Source organism: Aptenodytes forsteri, unplaced genomic scaffold (genome assembly GCF_000699145.1).
Source record: "Aptenodytes forsteri isolate BGI_AS27 unplaced genomic scaffold, ASM69914v1 Scaffold14, whole genome shotgun sequence".
Taxonomy (NCBI): Eukaryota; Metazoa; Chordata; class Aves; order Sphenisciformes; family Spheniscidae; genus Aptenodytes; species Aptenodytes forsteri.
Genome location: NW_008794457.1, coordinates 2,397,965 through 2,413,938, shown reverse-complemented (window position 1 = coordinate 2,413,938; position 15,974 = coordinate 2,397,965). Strand labels below are relative to the sequence as shown.

The window sequence follows — 15,974 nt, the reverse complement described above, 5'->3', positions numbered from 1 at the left end:
GCCTTTTACTTGGGGGGAAATAGTGTGCTTTGTATGTCAGCCAAATGGAGTTCATTCACATTTAGCTAAACTCTGAGGCAAATGCAATTGATGTGTATTCTAGCAAAGCAAAAGGTTAGATTCTTCATTACAAAATTAGCAGTAACAGCAGGGTGGGCCTGCCTCCAGTCTGGACTGGCACATTGGCTGGGAGCCTGCAGTGTACCTTGTAGCTCTGAAAGCCCAAGCAGGCTGCCTGTCTCCCTGCTCTAATTACTCAAGCTATGATCACTGTGAATATGACCCCAAGTCACTTGTTGTCTGAGGGATGCTGCCAGATGCTGATAGCTTGATATTTGTCCTTTGGGGCCATCTCTGCTGTTAATGAGTGGGATTACTAATGATGCTGTGGGCACCCTGGCATGTTTTTCGCTCTATTATATCTGCAAGCCACATGGAAAACTGCAGCCTGAAAGTATAGCCAGCTGACTCCTGCTTTGCTTGTCTTTTTGGGTTTTTTTGAAGTTCTGGGATTACCGTCAGCCTCGGAAATACCTCAATATCCTTCCCTGCCAGGTTCCCGTCTGGAAGGCAAGATACACGGTGAGTGAGAAACTCCCACCAGCCCCACTTGTGCTGTGAGAACAAATGCACAAAGAGACATTGAATAAAGAAGAACTGCTGAAGGGTTTCTCACCAGTTCTACTGCTGGACATGATTAAGTTGATTTTAAAAATCCCTCTCGGTGCTTAAAAGGCCTAGAAAAGCAATGTCCACAATGGGGGCACTTGGGAAAAGGAATGACTAGTAGTGCGAGATCCCAGTCTTTGGCATCATCCTCCTGGGGGGGAAAAACCCGGGTGCAGGTGGTTGGCTCTGGGAGCAGGAGGCTCAGAAAGCGGCTGCTGCTCTCACTGTCCTTTTTTTCCACTCAGCTCCAGTATTGGTATCTGTGGCACAGAGCAACGCAGCGGTCTTCTGCCCTCTCTGAGTGCCTCCTCTACCCCCAAGGCTTCCAAGTGTGCTGTAAAGCACATCAAATCCAAGAACTGTTGCCTTTTATAGAGCAAGCACCCAGCCATGTGAAGCTAAGGCTCTTAACGTCAGGCATATCCGTTCTCTTCCCCAGACATCTGAATGTGGCCTGAAGCCAGTGCTGTGCCTTGAGTCTTTGATCCCCTTTCCCCATCCCCATGGTGGGGGGTGTAGGACTGGGTTCCAGTGTTCCTCTGAGTGTCGTGACCCTGAGCAGCTGCTGGGGCTCTGTCCCCAGGCAGCAGTTCTTGTAGCTCCAGGCAAATTGCCGTAAGGATCCCATGTGAAAAGTCAAGGGTGAAATCCCTCCAGCCTCACAGCTGAAAAGTGAAGAAGCAGCAGAAAGAAATGATTAATCTTGTGAGCTGCATTGACTATCTCAGTGTACTACATCTTATCCCTTGTAAGACACTCTTTTTGCACAGCAATTGCCTTGGACCCTCCCAGTTTTAGGCCTGGTTCTGTTTTGTGCTGAGCTCCTTTAAAATCCACACGTTCTTCTTGGTGGGAAAAGGGAAAAATTAGAGTGTGATAACAGCAGCATGGGAGCATAATTCCCCAAGGCTAACTGGAAGGGTGTTTCTCTCTTAAGCCTTTCAGCAATGGGCTGGTGACAGTGATGGTCCCCCAGCTCCGGCGAGAGAACAGTCTCCTTCTCTGGAATGTCTTTGACTTGAACACGCCTGTCCACACTTTTGTGGGACATGATGACGTCGTGCTGGAGTTTCAGTGGAGGAAGCAGAAAGAAGGTGAGTTCAGGGCTGGGTGTGCTCTCTCCCCTGCACTGCGGCCATTGGCTAACCAGGGGTGTGGAGGCCTGGCTGCAATGCTTATGCTATGGCCATTTAACTCTTGTCTTTCCTTGGAGTACCTCCTACCCACTTTCCTGCCCCCCCCCTCAAGGTACAGCTGTTTTGTACTTGTTTTATGGCACTGCCCACAGAGGCATTGCCCTGTTGTTCACATGCTAACAAAGCAAATCTACCAACTGTTGAGTGTGTCAGCGGTGACTCCTAATTGTTTCCACTCTCCTGTGAGTCTATTTGTAAATGGATCTTTCAGAATAAATTGTACAAACTATTAGATGGGTGCACGAGTGCAGGCACTCTCCCCCTGCTCAGAGCTGCAGGCTAACCAGTTAACCACTCGCATCACTGCCTAGATCAGCAGCCTCCAGCATATCCCAGACCACAGACCCAGCGAACCCACCTTATCTGTGTGCTGGCAAAGGCAGGGCAGGAAGAGCGTGGGATGGAGAGGCTGCCGTTAGAGTTCAATCCTGACTAAATTTTCCAGTGTAGGCAGCTAAATATAGGAGATTCCATATTAGAGGTTGGATAACCACACAGAGCACAGCTTTATTTCCAGCACCTCAGCTGCCATCGGCAGAACAAGCACGTCTGGCTTTGGTGTCACTTGTGGTACTGCTTTGCAGTGCTGTGTAAAAGTTCTGGTCCATCCCTCTGCCACCAGCTGCTGGTGCAATTCAGTTAAGTCACCTTCTTTTCCTCTTTCAAAAAGAGGAGAGCAATATAGAACCATGTTAGGATCTGGAGGCGCAGGCTAAGACCGCTTGTGAATGAACATTCAAGCAGGCTTGAACCACAGTTGTGTTATCTTAGCTGAGTTAGTAGATATATATCCGAGGTTGGAAATCATGCTCGTCTCAAACAACGTAAATCAATCATACAAGCATTCCAAGTCCGCTTCAATGCGGAAACAACCAAGATAGCACAAATCTCCTTCCACGGAGTCTGCTGTGCTGTATTTAGACAGCCCCTGTGCCTCAGCAGAGGGGTGTAGGAAGCAGCTGTGCAGCAGCAAATTCTTAAGTGTAGCAGTTGTTTGATGAGGGAAACTTAAGCTGTATCACAAGGCCTAAACATGGGCATAAATAAGTCTGTGTACCTTTATCTGTTGATAGATAGCATGTGGCTAGATGTATTTCATTACAACCTGAACTTGTCTTGGCATCGTCCAAGTCTTTCAGAAGGAAAAAGGGGGAGGGTAGAACCAGCTTCTCAGCTTAGAAATGTTTTAAAACATCTGCGTCTTGAAACAGATATGATGAACGAAAAGATATTTTGACTTTACAGTTATCGTAAAAATAAATCTGTTTCTCAACTATATTATTTCTTCTATTTAAATAAGTATTGCAGTAGATCTTGTTCATTCCTAGTTGGAAAACTTGCATCACATTCATTTTACCTACTTTGTGCTTTTTACCTGTAAATTACACCCCATTTAGAGGTGTGGTAACCATGGTGCAGGGAGGCTTAAAGGCTGATGCACCTAGGTCAATTCAAAGCAGAAAAGGACTCACTCTGCCTTTCGGTTTAGTGCCTTATCCATTGGATATCCATTGACTGCTGGCTTATCTGTCTACCCTAAACACGGGGCTCTGTTTTCAGCGGGATCTATACGTTGTTTCTGTCCTTTTTAGGTTCTAAAGACTACCAGCTGGTTACGTGGTCCCGTGATCAGACTCTGCGGATGTGGCGGATTGACTCTCAGCTGCAGAGGGTACGTAAACACTTTTGCTCTTGAACTGTAGACAGTTTTCTTACAGGCTGGACTCACCTCCCTTTCCTTGCACTCCCAGTCACTACTCTGACGTCCTAGAGTTGCAGACACAGCAGCCAGCTGCCGCTTCACTTTCCTCTTCAGCTCCAGCCCAGAAACATCCCCAGGGAGACCTGTGATGAGGCCTCTCTATGTCTGTGCCTCAGAAGCTTCTGTGGAAGTGCGAGGCTGCTTTGTTGTATAACAGTAAGTGTAGAAGTCATTTGGGAAAGGTGGAGATCAGTTACTGCTTGCATTGCCTCTGAAGATGCCACCTCCATGGCTGCAAGACTGTATGACTCTTTCTTGGCATTTTAGACAGCAGGTAAATGTAGGGATTGTGCCCTCCACTTCCTCCCCTTGTTTCCTTTGCCTCATAGCCTGGTGCAGGCAGCATGAATCCTGTTGTTCTGCTGTCTGGCAGCAGTTACAAATTGCTGATGTAATTACTAGAACAGCTGTGCTGGGTCAGACCAGAGGTTCATGTGGCCGCGATGGCCCATACTGCCCTATCTCATCTTCAGCTGTGGATGTCTTGGAAGAGGATAAGAACAAGGCAAGTGTGGAGTGATGTTTATCTCAAATGCCCTCGAACCTCCTGTGGTTTGCAGCTTAGAGGGTCGTTGAGTCTGGTGTCTTTGTATTTGACAGAGCTTGATGAGTTTCACTTCCATAGACTTGTTCTGTCTTTTCTTGGACCTGTGTAAATTTTTGTCATCTTAAACATCCTATGAACAAGGAGTTTCATGGCTTTTCTTCATGTTGTGTGGAAAAACAGCTCCTTTCATTTGTTTATTTTGCAACCTGCTAGTTTCATTACATTGAAGATGAAATGAGCAGGCATCTTGTCTGTGCTACTCATGATTCTGTAGACCTCCATCATATTCCTCCTCAGCCGCCTCCTTTTTCAAGTCAAAAGGTCTTGATTTACCTCATCCCTTGTATGAGAACTTTGATTGTCCTTTTTCAGTTCTACTATATACTTTTTGGGATGGGGATCTGAACTTTGTTCTTTCCAAAGAATTCCCAGTACTCATTTTTTAAATTGTTGGGCATAATTCCATGAAAACATCAGCTTAGTCTGGCCTCTACGTCTTGTTCCCTCAGTCAGCTTGAACTTGCCATTTTTCCCCTGTGTGAATTGCTTTATATTTATCTGAACTGAAGTTCATCTTTCATTTTAATACAGTTACTCCTGTAAGGTCCTTCTGTGATTGTTTGCAGTCAGCCACTCTTGTTACTACCCTGAATAACTTAGTGACATCAGCACACCTGGTCATGTCGCTATTCACCTCCTATTCCAGGTTTTTAATGAATATGTTGAGAAGCATGTGTTCCCAGCACAGATCCTGCAGGAGTCCTGCAGGTCTGTAACAAACCTTCTCTGTGAAAAATGACCCTTTACTCCTACCTGATATATTTGTGAATATTTTCTTTCTTTCCTGTCTTTAAACCAATTGTTCATCCATGTCAGAGCCTTTACTCTTCCTCTGCTGGCTCCCACTCTTTTCTCCTTGTCTTTGTCTGGATCAAACTACACGCATGCTGGCATGTTGCTGGTGACCAATTCTGTAATTTGCTACATTGCACCCTTATCCTTTCTCCTCCCTGTGTTTCTTCTCTTCATCTTCCCTGTTTTCTTGTGCTGAACTTAAAATACAAGTTTTCATGGTCTCTTTTTGATACGGGACCTAGAACACTAGGGGCCCTAGTATGTACCTGGGTCTCTAGATCCTACTGAAGTGTAAATATCAAAAGCAGAAAGTGTGCTACTATTATATCCGATCTAAAAAATTAAACCAGTTTTGACAAATTAATTCAAAGAATTAAATTCATAGCAGCTTTAGTTTTGATTAAAGTAAAACCTTTGTTACTTAGACTGGCCCTGTCAATTAAGTGGCTTTGTAAGTGAGCAGGAGATTTGGCCAGGCTGTCTGAGGCGACAGAGCTGAGGATGCTGAAAAGTGGAAGATCATCTGTCTTTGTCACAGAAACAGTGCTGAGGTCTTAGTTACAGTTAGACTGTTGCGTGGACAGACCTACCTTGCAAATCCGGCTCCCTGGAGGAACGAGTTGTTTAGTGGTGGCTCTTTCCACGGTTTGGTTTCTGTTGTGCAGCATGTGGGTGTGTTTGTTCTTTTCAGCTGTGCGCTAACGATATCCTGGATGGAGTCGAGGACCTCATCGATGGGATTTCTCATCTGCCGGAGCCAGACAAGACCCTTCACCCCCAGGACTCTGAGCCCCAGCATAACTCTGGGCATGGGGATGAGGAAGGTGAGACAGGAGATGGCATTTCAAACACCAGCTCTCTTTGTGTTGGGAAGAAGATGTATCTTGGCATAAGAAAATAACATCGTAGGCAAAGCACAAACTGGTGCTGTTTCAAAGGTTAATGGATTCCCCATCTGGGAGGAGGGAAAAAACAGGAGTTTCTCAGGATGGTCCTCCCAAGTTTTTTCTCCTCTCACACAGTGATGTCATTCTAGCTGTAAAACGCAGCTCTTCCTTGTCACTAATATAATTTAATTGCATTCTCTTTGGGTCATAGTTGTGGCTTGCTGCCAAAAATAAGGCAACCAGAAAGTCAGTTCTGGCTCTTAAGAAAGTAGTTCAGTTTAAGCTGAGAGACGAGCCCACAGAAGAGGGGAGCATATGGGTAAGGCACTCTGACAGAAGCTGCTTACATCACTCCTGGTACCTAAACACTTCTGCTGGGGTCACTGCGTGAACTGATCTAACGTGGAGATGCTTGCTGGTGTCTTCTCCCATCCACCAGAAGTAGTATGGAGAGAGCTCGTGAATTTTTGTTTGTGTATTGATGAGAGGTGGCTGAAGGCTGACAGAGCAGAGGGGGAGGGATGGTGTCTCTGACTTCTGAGTACCAGATGGGTGGATGGGAATGGGTCAGAGGCTTTAACAGAAAGCATTGATTTGGCTTTATGGAAGAGAAGGCATACAAGGAAGGAATGCGAAGGAGGGTTTGTGTGGTTAAGACTCTGGCCAGGTTAAACATTCAGGGTGTCAGTGTTTGAAGAGTGTAAGTACCAGAATAGAAGAGATTGCAGCAGCTGAGACCCATGGTGATGATGTGCACGTGAAAAAGCTATCTAAAGAGATTTCTATGTCTAACACCGAGGGAGAAAAAATGGGTGCTCCCATGCCTTTGTGTCAGCTTGGGTTTAAATTTGCAGTTCCTTTCTGTATTGTAGCAGGGTGCTACAATGGATCCCCATGTGAGAAGCTTGCTGGGAAGCAATTTGATTCTCCCTTTGACTTGCCAACAAACTGGAGAGAGGGGGAATATCTGTCCTCTGAATAAAGGAGCCAGCTGTGAGGTCCCTTAGGGAAAGCATCTCTTCCTAACTGGAAGTTTCCTGCCCAGCAAATCCCAGTGAAGTTCTCTGCTGCCTGTCCTGTGTGGCAGCAGAACAAGTTTCTAAAAATTGTCAGTACCTCTGTCTACATGAGGGTTTTATAATATGATAGAAAAAGCCCCGGTTACCTGTGCTCACCATGAGCAGTACTGTGTGGGGAAGCACAGCCTCTCTTGCTCCAGCTGGGAGTGTTAAATGTTCTCATTCTAGCTGCCTGACCTCTCTTTTTCCACAGGAGAGAGTTAACTCTTTCACTGTCCCTGATGAGGTCATGTTCATACGTCCTATGTGGTTTCTGTGTGGGTCTTGGCTTTGGTTCAGAGCGTTAAGGTTTCCCTTGTGGCCAAAGGGAGTGAAAATGGCTTTTCTGTAGCAGGGTAGATTTTGCAGCAAATACTGTGACTGCAGGATCAATGCACAAGCAAGTCCCTAGGTAGGAATTTCAGTTCTTTCTAGCCTAAAAGCTATTGTGGACTGTTGACGTTTCACCCTGGAGGTGGCTGCATTTCAGCTGCAAAGTCTCCATGTTATTTTAGTAAAGCACTTTGGGGGATATTTGAAGAGAACAGCGCTCTGCAGATAAATCAGAAAGCCCACCAGCTGTGTCTTCAGTGTACAGCTCTCCTCACTGGCTGCTGCCTATGAAGGATCTTTAGGAATCTAAACAAATATGTGGGCTTTTGGGGATTAGAAACTAATTGGAAGGGAATGGGAGGAGAAGACAAAGGGAGGGTACTGCCTGTAGTGGGAACCTCAGAGATGGCTTTTCAGTAAGCTATGTGGTGTCTTGTGCTAGAAACTGTTATCTTCCCTGAGAGCCACTGATCTTCCTTTAATCCCTTTTTCAGCTCCCTTTTGTGAAGTATATCTAAGCACTATAATAAAATTGCAAACAGGAATGAGTTGCTAAGCATCCTACCTATCCAAATTCAGCAACCCACTGGGCAGCAGTAAAACCGGATATATTTGTCCCAGCAGCAAAGTCAGTAACTTTTAGGCAAACGCCTGTAAAAGGCCAGCTTTTTGCATTTCTTGTCATTTCTTTTTTTTGCTAAGAATAGTCTGTGCAATATGGTATTGCAAGTGTGAGAATGACAGCTGAATAATCAGGACTTCCCTTGTGTCCTTGGAACCATCATCAAAAAATACATTTGGTCGTCTTGGGAAGTGGTGCCACAGCGAAACCCCCTTCCAAAGGAGCTGCCCCTGCCCTAATGGGGGTACATAGCAAGATACGAGGCAAAAGCCAGGCACGACCACAGGCAGAGACCAATTCTTCTGAAACTCAGTCAAGTTTGCTATCTTAACCATAATTCCTTGTGTCCTGCAGCACTTGCCTAGCTGTTTAAATGTATTCTGGCCTTCGGGGGTTATTGTCCTCCTGAAAACTGTTGGAACCGGACAGCTAGACCCAGCATTTAGATGAGTCTTTAAAGACTGTTAAAGCACTAGAGTGCTTTGCAACTTTAAATGCAAATGGCTGCTACAAATTAATTAAGCCTCTACTAGGGCCAGAAATGCCCTCTTCTTTCCCCCAAAGACTTATTATGCTTTGGAAGAATTCCCTGAAAGCCAAGAGTGGTGGGGTGTGAGTCCCGAAGACCAGAGCTCCTCCTGGAGACTGCTTTGGCAGCAGTTCTTTCCCGCTGAACCGAGAGGCTCCAGTTCAGCTGTTTGTGACTCTGGCAGTACTGTGTAGGGAGGAGAAGGGGTCTCAAATGAGTAGAGACAGACTGTTTAGGGCTGTACAGAGTACAAGCAGCTTCTGTAACCTTCCTGGGAAACCTGTGTGCAGACCGGTTTGTTTTTTTGAAGAACAAGGCTCAGAAGCCTGCCTCTAAACAACAGCTGAGACCCTCCAGCTCACAGGTCTTTGCCAGGTAAAACTCATACCTCTATGTGTCAGAAGAGCAGAGGAAGGCCTGCTGTCTTGGCTGCCTCCTGGCATTGCATGCCAAAAGTCTGTCTATTGTAGCTTGTCTCAACCTGTTCTCCATCTTCCCTGTCAGCCTTAAAAGAAGATTTCCTGAATGACCCCCTGGTGGGAAAGAAAACGGACCAGCTGGGGCTGCCTCAGACGCTGCAGCAGGAGTTTTCACTGATCAATGTGCAGATCCGAAATGTCAATGTGGAGGTAAAGAGTTTCCTTTTTCTGGCTTGTTAGGAGGGGATGTGGGCAGGCTGGCTCATTGGAGCTTTTTGAGGGGAACCTTTTTTGCTGCAGTGACTGCTGTCTGTAAACAAGGCTTATTTTGAGCTGTAGAGATCCTCTTGGCCAGGGGTAGTAGGAAAGAGGATAATCCCAGACACTGGGAGTGAGGGAGGTATTTCAGCACAGTAAGCATACTGGCGCTGGTCCCGAGAAGGCTGGATGATGTTTTCCTCTCTGCGTAGACTGCGGAGTGGAAAGTGACTTGTTCCACTACATGCAGCTGATCTCGTTTCAGCTGTTTCTGAACCTGATCTGCTGAGCCCTCCCTATCGTCCACTCTCTCCCTCAGTTTTGGCTTCTCCCTTGCACACCAAACCCTTTTCTGTGCGTGGAAGCTGGCTGGAGGCACAGCACTGTGCCGGGATGGGAGGCTTGAGGCAGCTCCCTGTCTCCTTTCCCACCCCTGTGGTTTCACGGCTCATGGCATGATCCCGATGTAGTTTTCTGAGGCAGTGCTGTATGATCTTAGATGGTGCCTATTACTGCTGCGCTGGGCCTGGAGCTCTCCATGGCCAGGTGAAGTGGGCTTGGGTGCAGTGGCTGTTGGGAGCAGAGCCTGATTCCTGGCGCAGCCTGGGCTGGCTGTGGTCTCCCCATGCTGGACTGGCAGTCTGCTGGTGCGAGCTGAGTCTGTCCCCATCTGCCTGGGGTTTTTTTTGCTGTCGCTGTGTTCACTGCCCTTGAGAACAGCATGACTTCGTCTCATGGGTGTGCAGAGGAATCAGCCCCTCAGCATGAATTTAAGCCACTATAAGTTTAAAGGTCCTTGGAGGTCTAACTACAGAGCAATTGCTTTTCCCCACACAGATGGATGCGGTGAGTCGTAGCTGTACAGTGTCAGTGCACTGCGGCAACCACAGAGTCAGGATGCTGGTGATGTTCCCTGTCCAGTATCCCAATAATGCTGCACCATCCTTCCAGTTCATCAACCCGACCTCGATCACTGCCTCCATGAAGGCAAAGCTGCTGAAGGTGTGTGAGGAGTGTACACTGTCTTTATGAATATACAAATGCTGGACACTTGACATCTAGCTTACTGACACAATAAAACATCTGACCTTGCTGAAGACATACCACAGGTCACTTTGAACTGATACACTGTGGAGCTCCTAGGATGAGGTTTTTGTTGGGCTTGGAGCCTTTCTCCACTGATGCTTTTGAACACGTGTTCTTCACTGCTACTGTGTTCCTGTGTGATGTGTATGGCCTGAGGATCCCTAACATCCTTCTCTTCACACAGTTGCCTCCCACCCCATAGTAGACAAAATGACCAGCTAAGCATCCAGCTGCAGAAAGATAATATTTTTGAGCTGGGATGTTGCTTCCTGCTCTCCTGTGCAAACTGTTTCAAAAATGAGGAGTCTTTTTACACAGGCCCTGCTAATTTCAGACCAGGTGTTTGATCATCTGGTGTAGGAATTCCTGTTGCTGATGAAATCCCTTCCTCAGCAACAAGTAGATGGATCAGTTTGGGTTCCTTCCTGAAAAAAAACTGATTCAGTTTGCCACAAACTGGTATGGAACGTATGGGCTACAGTGGTATAGAAGCCCAAATCCTGGCTTAGAGTATGCTGAATCTAGGTGAACCCTCGGTGCTCTGATCAAAACTCACAGTCGTTCCTCAAAGCAGACAGCATACCAGTGGGTCAGTGTGGCTCCAGTGGATGTTACGGGATGTCTTTGGCCTCTCTGGATCCTGGCGTCTTAGTTGTTCTACAGGCAAAAAAGGATGTGGGGAAGGTGTGGATGTAACCATGATTCAGGCTGCATCTTGTATGTATTCCAGATATTGAAAGACACTTCTCTGCAGAAAGTGAAGCGGAACCAGAGCTGCCTGGAGCCCTGCCTGCGTCAGCTGGTCTCCTGGCTGGAGTCTGTTGTGGTATGGAGAACTGCGTGGGCTTTCTGCCCTAGTTTGTTGTCTTCTCCCACGTCCCACACTTATGACTCTGCAGTGAGAGTCCAGCCTCATTAGACATGTAAATAGACCCCTGTGACTGGCCATTACATTTGTGTAAGCACTTCTGGTTAATGTTGAAGAAAACTGAGCGGATGATTAGATGTGTTTTGTTTCTGAAAATCAGGCCCTGAAGGTTTGCTGCTTTGGGGAACTCTGCATGCTCACCGATATTCAGGTTAGCAGGAATGACTGCGGGTTGGAGCATCTTAGTGGTGCATGGTAGCTTCCCAGCTCAGAGTATATCTCACTGAGTGCCAGGGCATGGTTATCATCTGTGAGAGAAGGTAAGAGGCCTCAGGGAGCTGATGGATTCATTCTTGTCTGAAGGGCAGTGGCGGATGTCTTTACCTCCTCAGTTTTAGTCAAAGATCCTGCTAGTCCTATTCTAGGGTCTTTTTTTCTTCCCTCATAAAAAGAAACTGCAAAAGTCTGTTTTTTCTGAAGCCTTGTGCTGAGGTTTTGTAGGGATGATACTGCAGATAAATCCAAGTCACACTCTGCCCTTAGCCGAGAGATCCATCATACCTACTCAGCATCCCAGTGTCAGGTATTAGGTTTGTGTGTGGGTGAAGTGTACCAGAGTGGGTGTTTTTAGCATTCAGGAAAAGATGGGAGAGTCTCCTCAGGTTTCTCTTCCGAGAGGCTTTGTTTAGTCATCACGAATGAAGGGCTTTTTTTACATGGAAAGGCTTAATTCTGCTTGGTTTCAGCAGTAATGTTTAAGAGTGGGAACTTTCTCCATTGTATGGAAAACTGATGACTCGAGCCAGGCACTGCTACCTTTAAAGAATTCCTTTAAACCTAAGCTGTAGTACTCTTTATCCAAATAAATGCAGATTTCTGCCAAAATTCCTATGGATAGGCCTGAGATCCCCCAGTATTTCACACCACCTGCCTTCCTCATTTCAAGACTCCCAACCTGCATTTGGCCCCCCACAGTTGTGTGGTATTCCTATTTAAGGAGACTTTGTCTCACTTGCATCATTGAGGTATCAGTTTTAGCTCAGCTCCCTGTGTTGACAGTCATATCCAGAGTCTGAAGATCAGATTTTCTGTGTAGTTTCCCACTGTTTCACCCCAAGTTAAGCCCTGTATTTCAACACGACTGTGGTGGGAGAGAGATCTCTGGACAAGCAGCCAGAGAAGCCCTTTTCCCAAAGGTAAATGTGCTTGCAAGTGCCTTTGCAGCCAGAGCAGTAACCATGCTCTGTGCTTGATCTGCTCTGGCTCAAAGGACAAGCACCTTCTGTGAGGCTGCTTGGCACTGCGATGCCCAGTGCTCCAAGCTGGGTTTCCTTCCTGTGGCAGCAGGAGCATGACCTTGGGTAACTTCTGTTTCAGAACCAAGAGGACAGCACGTCCAGCAATCCCTACGCTTTGTCAAACTCCGTAACACCCCCCTTGCCCACGTTCGCCCGGGTCTCCAATGCCTATGGCTCCTACCAGGACTCTAACATCCCATTTCCACGGACCTCTGGAGCCAGGTTTTGTGGTGCAGGTTAGCCCCATCACTGATACGTTACAACAGCTACCGGGGGAATGGTCCTTTTAATATCTTGGGGAACGCTTGCCTCTGAACAAGACAAGGCTTTGGTCACTGCCATGCAATGAGTAAGAAATGGTATTAAAGTAGCGATGTTGTGATAAATTTATAGATAATGAGACTAGTTAGCAACTGTTTGCTGTTGGTGTTGCATGTGGGATTTTAGGATTTGGAAATCCAGGACTGGTTGAAGAGCTGGCCTTTGGCTTGTGGTATGCCAGAGGCATTGGCAGACCTTTTACAGAAGACTGGGAATAGCTATTTTACTTGCCTAGTTCTCTCCTACCAGCATCAAACTGCTGGACATGTTCTGGCTCTCAGTCTTCACAAAATTACTGTGATTTAGGATTGAACTTATCCCTTGCTGAAGCCATATTCTTGTTACTAACCACTCTTTTCTCATTCTGCACCATTTCTGTTGTCCAAAAAAGCTTTCCCAAGGTCATTGGGAAACTTCTCCTAAATGGGAGATGGGGTGCAATCACGTCCAGGTTTCCAGGAGAGTGTGTACAGTGCAAAGATCATCCTTAAAAAACAGGTTAAGGTCTGAGTAAGAGCTGTTAAGTTTCACTGAGCTGTTTTGGATGCAAGCATGCCTCCTCCAGACCTGACCGTATCCCAGTTCAAGCATGTTTTGAAAGCTGCTTTTCATACAGGCCTCACCGAATTCCCCGCAAAAGTAAAACAGAGTAGTATTGCATTGAATAGGCTCAGTGAAACCTGCTAAGTCCTGAAACTCTTGGAAGAGTGGGTGGCTGAAGACACTTGAGATGCTAACAAATGGAGTAAGGCTTGCGAGAGAGTGCTTTGGAGTTGGCTGGGGTTATCCTTTTGAAGAGGAGAGTCGTACAAGCTGCAGTGGTTTCTCTGCATAGCCAAACATCACCTCGCTTGCCTCTGGAGTATCAGTGCTTGACAAGTTCTGGTGAAGAGTTAAAACATGAGTATGTATTTGCTCATTTTCTTTCACTGTCTTTTGTCTAACATCTGTATGCCACTTGAGGTCGTGCTTTTAAGACAATCATCTCAACGAAAGATGCTCTTTAATGGGTTTACAGGGAGTGGATTTGGGTTGAGAAAATGTGGTTGTCTACTTGTAGTTTAAAAGCGCTCAGGGTAGTGGATAGGCACCCAGCCCCTTGACTCTGATACCTTAAATGACCAGGTTTCCCTGTGTAAACCACCACTGGGTAATCTCCTCGTTGCGTGATCTTTATGCCATGTCCTGTCTTTTCAGGGTACCTGGTGTATTTCACAAGACCCATGACCATGCACCGTGCGGTGTCCCCGACGGAGCCCACACCCAGGTGAGTACTCTGCGTCGCATTTGAGGTGTGCTGCTGTCATAGGCAGGAAAGCAGGAGAATATCAGATCCTACGCTGGAGCTACCAACCCTCAGAAAGTACTGACCTCTAGTGTTAGCTGTGCCCTCGACACAGAGAGGCTGGTCCCTTACATCACTGGCCCTCAGCAGAGACCCCTTCCTTCAACACACCTGAAACATTGCTAGCAGCTTGGGTTAGTGGAGATGTCAGTGTGAGCCTCCAGGGCAATTTGGTGGGTGAAAGCTCCTGAAAGTGTATTCTTGTTTCTAGGTCCCTGTCAGCTTTATCAGCATACCATAGTGGCCTCATTACTCCAATGAAGATCCGCACAGAGACTCCAGGCAATCTGCGTTTGTACAGTGGGAGTCCGACACGCAGCGAGAAGGAGCAGGTCTCCATTAGCTCCTTCTACTACAAAGAAAGGGTAAGTACCAGACCAAAAAGCCTTTCCTAACACTTCAGCTTTTATGACCTGTATTCCTTTTATATAGCTGTGAGCATTGCTGATAACAGAAGCTTCATATTCCTCTCAAGAAGGCATCCATTTACAGGCAGCTCTGTAAAAACGTCACATAGATTTATCTCCTATTAGTAGCTTCTTTACTGATCCTCTCTAGCGGATCTACTGATCCACCTGCTTATTTTGATATCTCTCTACACTGACCATCACAGCTTCCTGTCTCCCTTTGCATTACACAGGGGTAAAATCTCACACTTAAGGAGTTGTAGTCTCCAGATAAGTACATATAGGCAACTCTGCTTTTCTCTGCACTCCCTGATGTATGTAACTGCAAAGGGTTGTGGCTCTCTGCAGCTTACTGACAACCTCTCCTGGATTATGGGTTATATTTGGGTTATTTCTATTACAGATGTCTCTTTCAGGGATATGTGCCCCTTTGGACTGTTTCAAACAAAAATCATTCCTACATGATTCTCCAAAGATCTTCCAATCCACGTACTTCTGGTTTAGGTGTAGGTCTGCTGTCATTGCTGTTTACAAGCAAGGCTTTGGGGGAGAGGGGGATTGTTTTCTTCCGGGATACAGTGGGTGAGGAAGACCCGTTGGTAATTGTAGGGTGGCCATAGGGTAGTTCTGAAGCAGCTGAGCGCCTGGTGTGCCCAGAGCAGATGCTGTGGGAGTAATAGGCCATGCAGCTTGCTCAGAAACAAACTCTCTGTGCTTCAGCAGGGGGTGAAGTGGCTTGCAAAAAATACGGTAAGCTTCCACCAAGAGCCTGAGAATTCAGGGCATTCAAGTAGTTTGCCCGCTGTCCATGCTGAGGGCACTCATCTGCTGCAGCAATGGAGAGCTTCCAGGTACCCCAAGGAAAGCCAAGAGCTGTCTGCACTCTGCTGCAGTGGAGCAGAGGGAAAGTCAGAGCCTTGAGCTCTCGTCCTTCCTGGGCACTGAAAGAGGTCTTGATTTTCCAGTAGTGCTGGACATGACAGCCAACCCCTCTGGGACTGTGTCCTGCTTACGTGATGTGAGTTAGTCATGACACCTACCAGCCGTGGGGCGAGCCTCTCTCCCCATTGCGAGCTTTGTCTCCATACAGACCCCAGAAGACTCTTGGAGTCCCCTTCTGGGTTTTTTTTCCTCACACAAATTTCTATTTGATGAGAAGAGAAAATGGTGCTGCCTAGTACAAGAATTACAGCCTGTTCTAGTCTTTGCAGGAAAGTTTATTTAAAGAGCTACCTTTGTCCTCTGCAGCATGATTGTCGCTGACACGCAGCTCTCTTAACATGACAGACAAGGCTAAAAATAACATGTGGAAGCAGCTTGGTGCAATTTCATGTGACCTGTCTCCCCAGCCCTTGTATTGATGGCGACAAGCTTGTTGTCAGGGGGAAGAAAAGTCGAGAGAACAAAGCCTGTGCGTAGCCACGTCTGCTGAAAGCCAGCGAAAATGCCTGTGTTCCCCTTCCCCCTGCCAAGCTATCTCCTCGCATGCTGGGTTGGAAGAAGTGTAAGGGCCC

The 15,974-nt window shown here is 46.8% G+C and overlaps 1 protein-coding gene across 1 annotated transcript in view; it reads left to right on the top strand.

Moving 5' to 3' along the window:
- The window catches only part of WDR59 (WD repeat domain 59), a 45,726-nt gene that overhangs the window by 11,835 nt on the left and 17,917 nt on the right, over positions 1-15,974 (top strand). The window contains exons 8-17 of the mRNA XM_009290796.1: positions 505-582; positions 1,607-1,763; positions 3,458-3,537; positions 5,721-5,853; positions 8,963-9,087; positions 9,973-10,137; positions 10,952-11,047; positions 12,467-12,623; positions 13,906-13,975; positions 14,265-14,418. Coding sequence (XP_009289071.1) covers positions 505-582; positions 1,607-1,763; positions 3,458-3,537; positions 5,721-5,853; positions 8,963-9,087; positions 9,973-10,137; positions 10,952-11,047; positions 12,467-12,623; positions 13,906-13,975; positions 14,265-14,418 — 1,215 coding nt within the window. The remainder of the gene's footprint in view (positions 1-504; positions 583-1,606; positions 1,764-3,457; positions 3,538-5,720; positions 5,854-8,962; positions 9,088-9,972; positions 10,138-10,951; positions 11,048-12,466; positions 12,624-13,905; positions 13,976-14,264; positions 14,419-15,974) is intronic.